We start from the raw sequence: 13,497 nt of genomic DNA, 5'->3' as shown, positions 1-13,497 counted from the left end.
ACACACCACATATACGCACAGCACGGGAGCGTCTCACCTGTACACATGCCCCCCCCCCCTCCTCCCTACCTCTGCGAACAGAAAATAACTGGGGGAGTGTTGTCGTCGTCTCCTGTGTCAGTGGAGAAGTCGAGGACTTTGAGGTTTGACTTGCACGCTGTAGTGGAGGAAACCCATGGGGTCAAAAGGAGAAAAAAGTGACAGATGGAGAGAAAAAGAAAAGCAGAAAAGTTGCAGTGGAGGGAAAGAGCAAAGAGGCAGAAACAGATAAATCAATAAAAAACAGGAGTAAATGACGCCGCTGCTGAGAAACTCCTCCGCGTGGTCGACGTCATCTGCAGTCACAACTTCTACCTGTCGTCACATTGACGTGACCGTGGCAACTAAGTGTGTGTCTGTGTGTCTGTGTGTCTGTGTGTATGTGCGCGTGTGTGCGTGTGCATGTGCGCGTGTGTGACCCCCTCATAGCAACTCGCACCACCCTGCCTTGTGTGTGTTTTGGCTGTAACTGAACCCTTAACGCCTTGTACTGACATCAACAAATAGGGAGCTGTACAGGGATTCATGTGAATGGATACAATTCAGTGTAAATATATAAATGGATCAGATTTAATAGATAGAATATTTGATTATATATATATATGAGTATAAATAGTAGAGATAGGCTGCAACTATAGAATCACCCCCTATGTCATAAGTGTAAATAGTGTCTGTGTTTCTCCTTTGTGTTGGACACTCAAATCGTCTTGTTGTAGTCACCATGAATATCCATTCTGCTGGTCTAGGATCAGTATGCGAGCCCTGTGACCTCCTGTACTCTATGTATCTATGTCTATGTCTACACAACTGGGATGTTACAGTAATGCCTGCCGCCCATATTTAAATAGTGCAGTAAAAGTTCATGTTAGATAATGGATCGGAAACTGGAATCTGCCGTACGCACTTTGAAACTATCTTTTGTCTTATTAAGACAATTATTTTGCCAAAAAAACACTTTTTTTTCCCACGTTATAAGCGTAGTGTGAGAACATATATTGTCAGGGTTGTCACTGAGGACGGTAGCGTTAGGTCAAATAGACATTTCACGTGCATTCGAGCATCGGGAGCGACTCAAACAATCATGTAGAAATAGATCTATAGATATACTGTATATATAGTCTGAATGACAGTGCATGGCTGGTACGTGCCAATGAAAATCTCCCTTTACACTTCCCACATAGATCATTTTATCTGCATTTCTTAGCTGGCTTATTTATTAAGTTTGATGATGCAGGTTGTTTGTAGGTGCCTCTGGCCAAATCAGCCATAAAAAGATGTAGCCAGCTGACACTAAGGAGGGTTTTTTCTCTTTTTTTTTGTTGGGACGGAAACTCTATGATTCGAAACGATGGATTGCGCGGAAAACATTACGTGAAGCAACAAAAGAGCAGGTGCATGCTGATGTTATGCTAGACTGTGTGGTGTCTGGGGCGTGTGACGGTTTCGGTGCAGGTTTTATGTGTGTTTGTCACTCAGCAAATACACATACCACCAACATATTGTGCGTTAAGGCTAGTAATAGGGACGCGAGCAAGGGTGCAGTATGTGCGCTTCTGTCCGTGTTGCGCATGCATGAATGGTGGCACACTGGTGAAGTTTCCTAACCCACACACACGCATGCACCTTCGTGAACTGTCATGATTGCAGTATTCTACAGTAACGTGGTAGAACTTTGCAAGCGGATCCATTGGAATAAATTGGAAAATGTTGCTGTTTTAAATGCTAGTGTGACCGGGCCTTAATGCAGAAATGCAGTACTTGTAATGGCACATGTATCAAGGAAAGTTCAGTACAGACACAACAAAAAACATGATTGATGTGATTCAGAAACAGTTTCTCAATTACATCGTTTGCCCACTAGAGAGCACTGATAAGTTTACTTCCACTGCAAAATGTCATATACTCAGAACACCTTGGGTACATACTCTAATCCAGCAGCAGTCAAATTCTCTTTGTGCACAAAAATAAATTTATAATGAGTTACAAAATATGTAGCATTTGTATGTAGCAGTGTACTGTGAAATAAGAAGTAATAATATGGCGGCATTAATCCAACACTGAGCAAAAGTTAAAGTTAGAGTGACCTCGTTATGACTCTGTGTTTAAATAAGAGCATGATGTCAATGACGGTGAAGAGTATAATGACGTTTTAATGACGGCACCAGTTTCCTGTGTGGCTCCTTTACTCCAAAATCAAAGCCTTTCGCCAGGAGACGGTAACTCTGTGTGTGCGCGTGTGCGTGTGTGTGTGTGTGTGTGTGTGTGTGTGTGTGTGTGTGTGTGTTCTACAGATACATTTCAACAGTCTGAAACTGAGAGAAATTAAATGAAAAATGTCATTGTGTGTCTTAAAAAGCCCCTTCGCCTGCATGCACTTGCCTTCTCTCATCATTAGTGGGATTACGGGGACCGACTCCTCAAGCTGTTTACTTTATCAGTGCCAGCATATGACTTATGTTTTTATCTGTCATATTAATTTATTATTGATCATTTCCACTTTGTTTATATTTATTGATTATTTGTTTTTATGGTGGATGTGTTGGAACTTAAGAAACAATAACATTGTTCGTTATTTTGCACCTTTCTTCTGTTTACACGCCTTTTTCTTTCAGGCTGAGAGTCAATCAAGTGTATTGATCCGTGTCTTTGTGCAATACTGTAGATTCTCTGACTTTCGCTGAACATGTTTTTTTCGAGTTGCCAGTCATTGCTGTAACTGCATGCGTGTCCACGCTTTGAGATGTCATGTGGTAAATGTTATATTCATATCATATCGATGTCATTGTGTTGGAAATATTACAGTCCCTCATCTGCTGCAAACTGTACCGTCAGAAGTTAGACAGTTTCACTCTGTAGAGCCTCGTGTGCAGTTGAAACCTTATAGAAATCCTAATAATACCAAACTTACTGCTAGAGCTCAGATCAGCATGGTGAGGTCAGCTGATGAACAGTTTCCCTTTTTCAAACCTAACCCATTACAGGAACAACTGTCCTTCCAGATCAGTGTGTGTGGGCAGCTTCCTCTGTCTGTGCTCCTCAGCGGTTGGAGGGTTAGAGGGTCAGGGGGTCAGGGGTTCGGCCCTGCAGTGTGTGTCACTCTGTCCGTCGAGATTTCCGCTTGTAGACTAGTAGAAGCCATATCGTCTCGTGGTGTTGTGTGTGCTGAAATACTTGTGGAATCTCATCCAACTGTAAATAAGAGAGCCAGGGGGTAAAGAAAAAGTCAAATTAATATGTGAAGATGATTTTAAAGAAATCGCTCTGTACTCATTAAAGAAAATTCCTATGAATGTATCATACCTAGAGATAATAAAAAAAAGCTGTATGACAATGGATTACTCATAATATCTCATTAAATATAGCTGTGGTATTTTCCTCTTGTGTTTCAGTTATTGTGTTTAGCATGAAAAGTCATATCTACCTATGGGGGAGAAGAAAAAGAAAAAGCTCTGCTCCATATCAACATTTAGAGATGGCTCTTCTCTGGCATGTATCTGTCTCATAATCCCTCTCCCTCTGTGCCTGCTACCATATGACAATACAAAGCCCACCCCACAATGCTGAAGAATTAGCTCTCTGCCCTTTTCTTTGTGCTTGTGCTGGAGCTCTGGAGAAATGGAGAGGAAAAAAAGGAGGGCAGAGAAAGAGAGAGAGTCGTGGCAGCAGCGCTGTTAGAGACGGAGCGTGGGTTTGGGTGAGGAGAGGGCACGGGAAAAGGGAAAGAGACAAACACTCGGATGATATTTGATGACTTCGGCTGGTTGCATTTCTGGGGCCATTGTGTGGAATCCCTGGGAGAACTGCTTCCACACAAGACAGAGGAGACAATTCAGAACTGACAATGACACCAGAGTGTAAAACCATCTCTGGTGAGTCAGAGATGGCGTTGTGTGTGTCTTTGTGTGTGTGTGTGTGTGTGTGCATATATGTGTGTGTGTGTGTGTGTGTGTGTGGGGAGGGTATTGCTGGCTGGCAGTCAAACACGTGGCTGTGTGAATGATGTGTGAGGTGGGACAGTATGTGCAGGGAGGAGTGAATGTGCCTGTGTGCCTGTGTGTGTGTGTGTGTGTGTGTGTGTGTGTGTGTGTGTGTGTGTGTGTGTGTGTGTGTGTGTGTGTGTGCATGTGTGTGTGTGTGTGTGTAAAAATATGAATAATGCAGAGTATGCCTGTACGAGCGTGAGGGCCGGGAGGAGGGCAGATGGTCGCCTGCTGATAGGACAGAATCCAGGCAACAGGGTCCTCCAGAGAGCTGGGTTTAGACCTGGCTCAACACACACACACACACACACACACACACACACACACACACACACACACAGATGTGTACTACTCCAACCCAAAAATATTCACTTTTTTTAAATCTCTCCCCCTTTTACCCTTAAATTAAACAGATTGGCTGAGATTTCAAAATAAAAGCCTGAATATGACAAGTATAAACGAGACTGAAGTAACTGGAATTGAAGTCATTGCCTGATTTCTCTAAGTGACAACTCTACTCTGACACAGTTTAGTTTTACTCTGATATAGTTATAGATAGTTATTCTTAAATGATTATTGTTACTATTATCATTGTGATTTTGCACAGATTGCAAAGAGCACTGAACCAAATGTGTTGTTTGTGATGTAGGACTTTATAAATAAAATCGACTCTTTCCTTATGAATTATCACAGTCATAAACCACAAGCAGGACTGTAGCTGCGTAACTGAAGTGATGAGTCCCCCAACCTCCCCGAAAATAATATATCATTTATATTTATCATTTGGATTTTCCATAGTTAGCCGTTCAATTATTGTCTGCAAACTGTATTTAAATGTAGCAGCTATTTCACATAAATTCCTCCAAAATGCATCAACTGCTTGTAAATTAGAGACAACTAACTAAACTCTTAATGCATAACTGTTTCTTTGAACTTCTCTGTTGTCCCTTTGATTTGCATCACATTATACATGAACTCATATTTCCAGGAAACTTACTATGAAATTATTAGGAATTTACAGATCTGTAAAATATGGGTTGCATCTCCCAACACACAAGTTCTAAAAGCTGCTCAAAGCCCTCTGCATACCGCCAAGAATCCCATTTTGGTAGAGTAATGAAGAATGATAACGGAGAGATACAGGGATCAGCCTAAAAGGTGTAACTCCCAATCAGGTTGATAACCCCCCTAAGAACACTATAAAATACAGAGGGCATGACTAACTTGTAGCTATGACCTTGGTTATGAGTTATCATCTAGAAAGGAACACTGTGACATACCTAACCTCACCAACCTCCTACACCTGCATTTAACTGCTGACAGCCACTAGATGGCACCGGCTGACTGTCTCTGATTTGTTCAGCAATCGGCCCAAACATGTAATAAATATTAGACAGGAGGTGAAAGCACAAGGAAGAAGATGTGCAGGAGAGTATGAATCCCCATTACATCAGGTCAAAGTGTCAAAACAACAGTGAGCTCCATCATCATTGCTCTTTTACACTCACACACCACTCTCACCTCTCTAATTGAAAAACCTATTTTAGTTTTAATTCCCACCCCATATCTCAGTGTTGTGTGTAGCATTTCTACAATTATTAGAATGATTTCCCAGGATATGAAAATGATGCATAAAGTGCGTGTTTATAATTATTTTATGATGTATTATGAAGGCAGCAGGCCACACTACACCAGCCTCTGGCCTACACCTGTTAGGCCTACACTGTTGTGTGCTGCTGTGCAGACATTTGCACAGGCAGCACTGTGTGCAAACAGGGAACCTTTCACTGTTTTGATATTCTAAATTACGTCTCCTCATAATTGTCATTTAGTGTTCATATTTAGCCTGATTGAAATATTAATTAACGCTTAATGGCGTGTTTCAATTGCGGGCCATTGGCCGTCTGTGGGAGCGTCTCCACGGGTGTCTCTCTCCCACAGTACCAGTGCAGATCAGCGGTGGTACACACTTTAACAGCTGAAGGACCATTTAAAAGCAACCGAGACGGATTGGTAAACTCCATAATTATAATGCAAGGCCGCGTGCAAGAATACAATAATTACATATAGGCTATCTAAAAAATAAAAAAAATAAAAATGAAAAAAGAAAGCTTGGGTTGCGAGTTTCCCTGAGGCTCAATAAGCGTGCAAAGACTGCGGTTTCATAGAAAACAAATACGATTTAATGACAAAAAGCATATAGAAATTGTGCAATCGTCGATTTCTTTTTTTTTCTCCTCTTAGTTTGATCACAGATTTCAGGTCAATGCTATTTTGTTTTGGTTTTGATTTTTTTTTTTTCTTCCCCCCCAAAACCTCAGAAACTCAAATTCAGCTGAAGGACTCACTTTGCTTGTGATAGTCAGAATTAACAGAAATGTTGGGCCTTATTTAGAATAAGAGCGGGATTTTAACGGACAAACCCTCAAATAAGGAAAAAGCCCTGGTGGGCGTATTAAAATAAACACTATGTAAAATATTGCTACGCTTTATTTGTAAGGATTGGCGACGAAAGACTTTAAAAAGTGAGGGAATTTTGGCCAAATGCATCCAGAAAGTTTCTGAAATTCAAAACGCCTCCATGGAAATGCTCTAAAATTCACATTGTGTGTTATTTAAATATTACATTTCCGCCCCCGTTCATCTACATCCTTCAGTCGGATTTGAGTTTCTAAATTTCTATATTTTCTTTAGATTTCAGTCAGAGAGAAATTCATCTCCCCCCCAACTGCTCAATAACCTCCCACCACCAGATCAGGTTATGAATCACAGCACTGAAGTGGCACAAGAACACGTGTCTGTGTTTGTGCTTTGGCACAGACTGACAGAGAAAAACTCAGCAAACAAACAGACAAACAAACATACAAACAAACGAAGCCATACAAAAAAAAAGAACCGATTTGAGATCCATCCCACGAATAGTCCTCTCAGTGGATGAATGAGTCATACAGTAGTAGTGGCTGTAGTAGTGGTGTAGCCACTGCGGCCAGAGCTGGTACAGGATATATTCAGTGTTTCTTCTTCTTCTTCTTCTTCTTCTTAGTAAAAGGAAGGCAAAATTGACTGGATTGCTTTGAGTGTTCCAGCCGGACAGTCTCGGTCTTTCTCATCACAGCATTTTGGAAAAGTACAGAAATAACAAACAGCAAAAACACACTGTAAACAGGCGCACAGACATGTCTGCACAGAAAGGAAAAGCAGTAAAGTGAACCAGTACCCAGCCTTTATGGTGGCACTATTATTATTATTATTATTATTATTATTATTATTATTATTATTATTATTATTATTATTATTATTATTATTATTATAATCATCATTAGCATTGTCTGAATGTTAGAAAATGAAAAGCAAGGGAGGACATTTTAAAATTAAATAAATTATGGATGCAGCTTCTATACATCACATTCAATTAGATTTATCATCCAAATTGTATAATAATAATAATGATAACAATAACAATAATAAGTATAATAATATTAATAATAATAATAATAATAAAAGCAGTTGTCTGGTATTGGCTTGAATTTAAACAGTGGAGGCTCCAGCAGCTGTCTGCCATTTCAGCCCTCTCTCGCCACGAGCTGCGAAGAGCCCCTGTTGCTTTTGTTATGATGGAAAGATGGCGTTTATTTACCCACACTGACTGCGACTTATCATCGAGCCCCAAGCTTGTTTTTATACCCCCCAACCCCCCTCCAGCGGACACCTCGTGTCCACAGCACACTCCTGCCTTTCTTTAATGACACATTACATAACGACACATGAGCGCCTCGGTAGAAGGTATAGAAAAGCGTTTCGTATCAATGTCGCTGTTTTTTTTTTGTTGGGGTTTTTTTTTTGGTTAGCACGCACCAGCCGCATCCCCAATATGCTTGGCAGTTCCGCGGCAGGAGACCTCTCCGCACAGCTCTCTGCTATGCGTATTTTTAGTGCTTGAGTGCCACTGTATATCCCCGCTGTGTGTGTGTCCGTGGGTCCAACGTTTTCACTGGCTGAGGTCCAGTTCCGAGCGGGCCAGCACAGAGAATCAAACAAATAAGGAGGCATCATTCCTCCTTAAAAGGGGGGTCCGTGTTCTGCTCAGGATTACGGACCGGGGGTCACTGCACGGGAGTTTGTCCTCCGTGATGAGGAGGGGTGTCCCCGTACATGTCCTCTCCTCCCGGTATCTGTCCCCCAGCGGGTGTCATCCTCTTCTCCTTCTGTCGCCTGTTACAAAACCAAACCCTCACCACCTCCTTCTCCAGCTGCAGGCTGTCCGCTAGGGAGTTGATCTCCACTGCTCCCGGTTTTGGACATTTGAGAAAATGGCTCTCCAGAGCCCCTTTGACGCCCACCTCGATGGAGGTCCTCTTTTTCCTTTTCCTCCCCTGCGCCGCGATTTTATCCAGGCTGGTGGGACTCCCCGACGTGGAGTCCGCCTCCTCCAGCCACTTGTTCAACAAGGGCTTGAGTTTACACATGTTTTTGAAGCTGAGCTGAAGCGCCTCGAACCTGCAAATGGTGGTCTGAGAAAAGACGTTTCCGTACAGCGTCCCGAGAGCCAGTCCCACGTCCGCCTGGGTGAAGCCCAGCTTGATGCGTCGCTGCTTGAACTGCTTGGCAAACTGCTCCAACTCGTCGGAGGTCGGCGTGTCTTCGTCCGAGTGGTCCTGGCCGTGCTGGTGATGGTGTGAGAGAGACTGCTGGTGGGCCCCGGGGCCGCCTCCATGTTCACTGAGGTGCGGGCTGTGGCTGTGGTGGTCCTCGTCCCGCAGGGGATGGTGGTGCAGCCCCCCTTGCTCTCCCCCTGGCATCAGACCGAAGCCGGACTGGGAATACACCAGGCTCTGGCCCTCAGATGTCGCCATACCGGGGATGTGCGTGGTGGCTGTGCTGGTTCGCCATGCTCTGGCGTCGTGATGCGCCTGCTGGTGCGCTAGGTGAGGGTGTCGCTGTTGCTGCTGCTGCTGCTGCAGACTGCTGGAGTTCTGCAGCTCCTCTCGGTCACTGTCGTGCAGTACGGGCTTCACGTCCTGTTCTCCGAGGGGACTAGATGGCCAGGGCGCACCGCTGTCACCGTGAGACAGCGCCGTTATCCACTGGTGCGCGTGGCTGAGAGGGTGTCCACCGCCCGGTAACGTGCTATAGTCGTTCTGGAGCAGGGTGTGCGCGTCCCTGTACGCTGCCGCCTGCTGCATGCTCCCGGACTCCGAGTGCGGCGGCGGCGCGCTGCTGGGGGTGGTGAGGACGCTGTAGTGGTTGGATGTTGCGGTCGCCATAACTATCGGAGCCAGAGTGATAGCTGGAGTTAAGAGGAGGCTGCCTTTGACAGTAACTCTTTTTGCGCCACGGGGCAGCTAGGCGTCTCTCTCTAGCATCTCCCGGGCTCTGTGCCAAGGGGACGCAGAGGCGCGCACCTGTGGTCCGCCTCGCTCCGCTCTTTATTGGCCAAGAACGGTTGACAGATGTGGTTACCCCTGACAGCACCCCGCTCATTGGTCACGGGAGATTGTACAGAAACCCCAATCACTCTGCCCAACAATACTAGCAGTCCTGCAGCATGCATCCACAAAGTGGAGGGAGAAGCCGGGCTGCGAGTGTAAACACAGAAAAGCTCAACTATAAGAAAGAGAAAAAACGTCTTTATTGTGAAAGTACTTTATTCACATTGATCTGGGTCAGTGGGTCACTTGAATTGGTTCCGTGGGTCAAAACGCTGCGTAAAAGTTTCACAAGATATGCAGAATGTGCACATTGATTGATGTAGTGGCCACATTTGTGCGCTTTAAAGAGTCCAAATACCCCAAATTGCCAAACTTTAATTTGACCCAATCGTTCATGCATTTGAAGAAGAGTATTTGTGCTGCTTTGTGACGTGAAACACTAAACGGTGCTCATGAGGGATAAACTTCCAGCTGCCTCTGTGCCCTCAGGACGCTGTCCAGAGAGAGGGGCTGCGTGCTTCCAGGGCCTCTGCCTCGTTGCCATGGCGAACGCGGTGAATGGAACAACAACGCCCACGTCACAGCTGCAATTCGCTCCTTCTTTTCGTTCCGTTCCAAAGGGCTCATTGGGGCCGCGCGCTCGGCCGTCGGGACAAATAATGGGGGGCGAGCGGAGAGGGCAGCTCGAGGCCATAGAGAGGAGGCTGCAAGAATGGACCCCTCAGACTGCTCTGCCCCCAGCGTGCCCCCTTCCACCTGCTTGTTGGGTAAACTATGAGACGGATGCACACACAGTGGCACGTGAGGCTTAGTTCCCCAAATCTCCTGTGCTTAAAAACAGAAGCAGGCCTTGATTTTCAATATTTTGAAGAATTAACATGATCTCTACCCTCTGATGCACAAAAATAGAGATGACTAACATGGGCTTCTGAGTTTCTTCATGGCACATCTGCCTCATACAGCAGCAGAGAGTAAATAACTAACCTACCCACGGGGTATTGGAGCCCAAATGCAACATTTAGGTGTATACTTTATAGAATAAAATCCCTCCACTACATTAACTTTTACAGCTATAGCCGCTGGGTACTTTGCAGATGAAGTTGTTACATAAAACATAAATAATGACCTTATAGGATGTGATCATTGTTTTTGATCTAACTGCAACAGGAGCAACAATTGGCTTCACTGTGGCAGCTGCAACTTGGAAATGCATATGTAACAATAATCCAACAGGTTATTTAACACTCTCAGACAATTCATTTTGTCTAATGAATATAATGAGCATCTTTCTTTCACAGTGTTGTTACTACATCCACTTAGTAGCCTACCTACTCAGTATCAGTGCAACACAAGACCTCAAAGGTGTTGACGCGGAGAATACAGTTTTATCTCTTTGCACCGTTGGGAAAGAAAATAACAGTGGAGTTGGTTTGTGGAAATTCATCAAAGCATTAATGCGCTATCGTCTAGTCCTATCTCTAAATGAAAGCAACGATATTGAATCTAAACTAATCCTCATTCTGCAGAGCCCCCTCCCTGAAACCCCTTTAGACCCCTGGGGGGTCCCTGGACCTACTTTGGCAACTACTGGTATTTAGGAGATGTGATTTTATTGGCTCAAAGTGGGACAGCAGCTGTAAAACATAACAGCTATTAAGAGGTTACGGGAACCTCAAAGGACAAAAATATGCAAGTTTCACCTTCAAACAGAGGTGCAATTCAACATCTCGGGCTATTTGAAGCTATACTCACTGCACACAAGTACAATAAAACTCACCTAATGCCATTAATTAAAGACCATAGTACAATGAAATTCAAAATGGGAAGAGATGGGTTAATTGATAAATGCTCTGAATGCAATCAATCTTAGGATGCGCAGACATAAACCGACACGCATTGAATTATAGGGATCGAAAGAACACTGGATTATGATTAGGGTGTAATTCTGAGAATTACCAAATGTGTCGCCAGGGGCTCTGGCAAGCCGTGTGTTGAGAGAGGCAAAACATATTACCCTAATAGACTAATATGCAAACTACTGGCTGCCCAATTACAGGACTTAATAACGCATAAACGATGCGAGTCCTGTTCTTACAAGACGAAGAGGTCGCTGCTAATTCAGTCAAAGGACTGGGTACGCTGTCAACACATGCAGCAGTTCCACAAACATACTGTATGTGTTTCCGTGTCCCTCGTTCTGTATTCAAGACTGGGAGTTAATGATGAAGAATATGAGCGTTAAATTAACAGTTATTATATGGCCCCAGTGCTGTAAGGATTCAATTTCTTTGCAGGTCTAATGGGCTCAAGTGTCCCTATGCGCAGGCAGAACACTATGAGATATTTGTAACTGAAACAAACACGCACACGCACACGCACACGCACACGCACACATGCACACACACATGCACACACACACGCACACACACACACATTGTATACACCAATAGCATCTGTGGCTTTTGTTGATTTCTTTCTGGTGTAGAAGCGTAGCACTAAACTTGTATTCAAGTCTAATCTAGACGTGAAAAGCCACTTTTTTTTGCTCTTGTTTAAATAAAACCACCCACTCTCCCACATTGGTTAACCCCTGTATGGTATTAGGGTTAAATTGGCCTTTTCAAGTGTTTGCAAGAAGAAAAATGGTACAAGTATAGGTTTTTTTCTACCTGCAACTCAATGGCCTTAGCTTATTTTATGTGATAAATAAACACAAACAAACAAAAACTAATAGAGCACACATGCCACTATACCTTAAACATTTACATCCTTCATATGGTCTTCAGGTCAGTTTGACCCTCATACACAGAGGCACACAGAAATATGCCCATACACATGCACAAACACACACACACACATGCACACACACTCTCACACAAAGATAGTGTTACATTATTATAATCCAAGCACAGAGACGCTGTTTGCTCTCTCTGTCCCCCACTCTTTCCTCTCTGTCATGTCATCACACACACATCGTTAATTGTGTTCTAGTAAAGACTGCTTGCAATTATTAAACATATATGTTATCTCTATTGTTTGAAGCTGACTAAAGACAACATATGTTAATGGCTTATGAAGTAAAATTTGATTTCAGACAGAGGGATACCACAGGGTCACAACAGTGGGTTAAAACATACGAGGGTTAAAAAAAATTGGCTTCCCCTCAAATGGTGAAGCCATTTTTGTGAGTGAATGTTTGCAAATGTACTAGTATTCTGGATGCTTTCACTTTCTCCAGACCAGTGTGTGACCGGCCCGTGTCCCTCCCCCTGTGGGAACCCTAACGCAGGGGTAACTGGGGCAGGGGGGCTTCTTTATGCTGCCGGACACAGGGAGATAATGGCCATTCCTCCACAGCTGGCTCACACAATCAAAGGGAGAGGGGGCTCGAAGGATTCCAGCTTTAACCAGGCCATTGTCTGGGCTAATTACATCTGAATGCAAGACCCCAAGAACTCACCTCCCCCCCTGAGCAAAACCTGCACAGAATACCCCAAACAGCCCTTCTGGGATACAAGGCACAAGACACACACACACAGAGAAATATATAAACCCTGGACTCCTTCACTATCCCTAAATGTAAGCACACAAGCATACACACACTGGACTTTGTCATTACTCTTCCACACTCACATCCCCAGCACACTCTCATCAAAGTGTTGTGTCTCTCTCACAAACACACTCACATGTGGCACTCGGCATTAGATCAGATCTCAGCTTGCTGCTCTCAGAAGAGATGAGGAGGTCTTAGAGGACTTAGGTTGAATAGAAAACCCACTGAAGAGCCTTTCCCCTATGCACCCCCATAATCCCAATCTATACACTCCCTCTGCTTCTGCCTCTGCCTCCACCCCACCCCGTGCTCGGCTCCATCTGTAGCCTCAGCTCGGTACGGTGCAGTTTGTGTTTGGAGCGATGTCCTGGTCGTCTTTTGTTTCTTTTTTAGTCGGAAAATACATTCAGCTCGTTTCCTCCCACTCACTCATACATCGATTTCTTCTGTGATGTGCACTGGGGCGCATTTGCTGCTCGAGAGGGATAGAGTTGCG

At 44.2% G+C, this 13,497-nt stretch overlaps 1 protein-coding gene across 1 annotated transcript; it reads right to left on the bottom strand.

The window, feature by feature from the left end:
- Positions 1-8,122: 8,122 nt before the first annotated feature.
- pou3f2a (POU class 3 homeobox 2a) lies at positions 8,123-9,500 on the bottom strand (the record flags this gene model as incomplete). Its single annotated transcript, XM_083934146.1, is given in 2 exon segments — positions 8,123-9,346; positions 9,348-9,500. Coding segments are annotated over 2 exon segments (1,377 nt in total).
- Between the last annotated feature and the right edge of the window lie 3,997 nt (positions 9,501-13,497).

Source organism: Echiichthys vipera, assembly GCF_963691815.1.
Source record: "Echiichthys vipera genome assembly, chromosome: 19".
NCBI classification, from domain to species: Eukaryota; Metazoa; Chordata; class Actinopteri; order Perciformes; family Trachinidae; genus Echiichthys; species Echiichthys vipera.
Note: the sequence above shows the minus strand (reverse complement) of the source record. Positions and strands in the feature narration are given on the sequence as shown.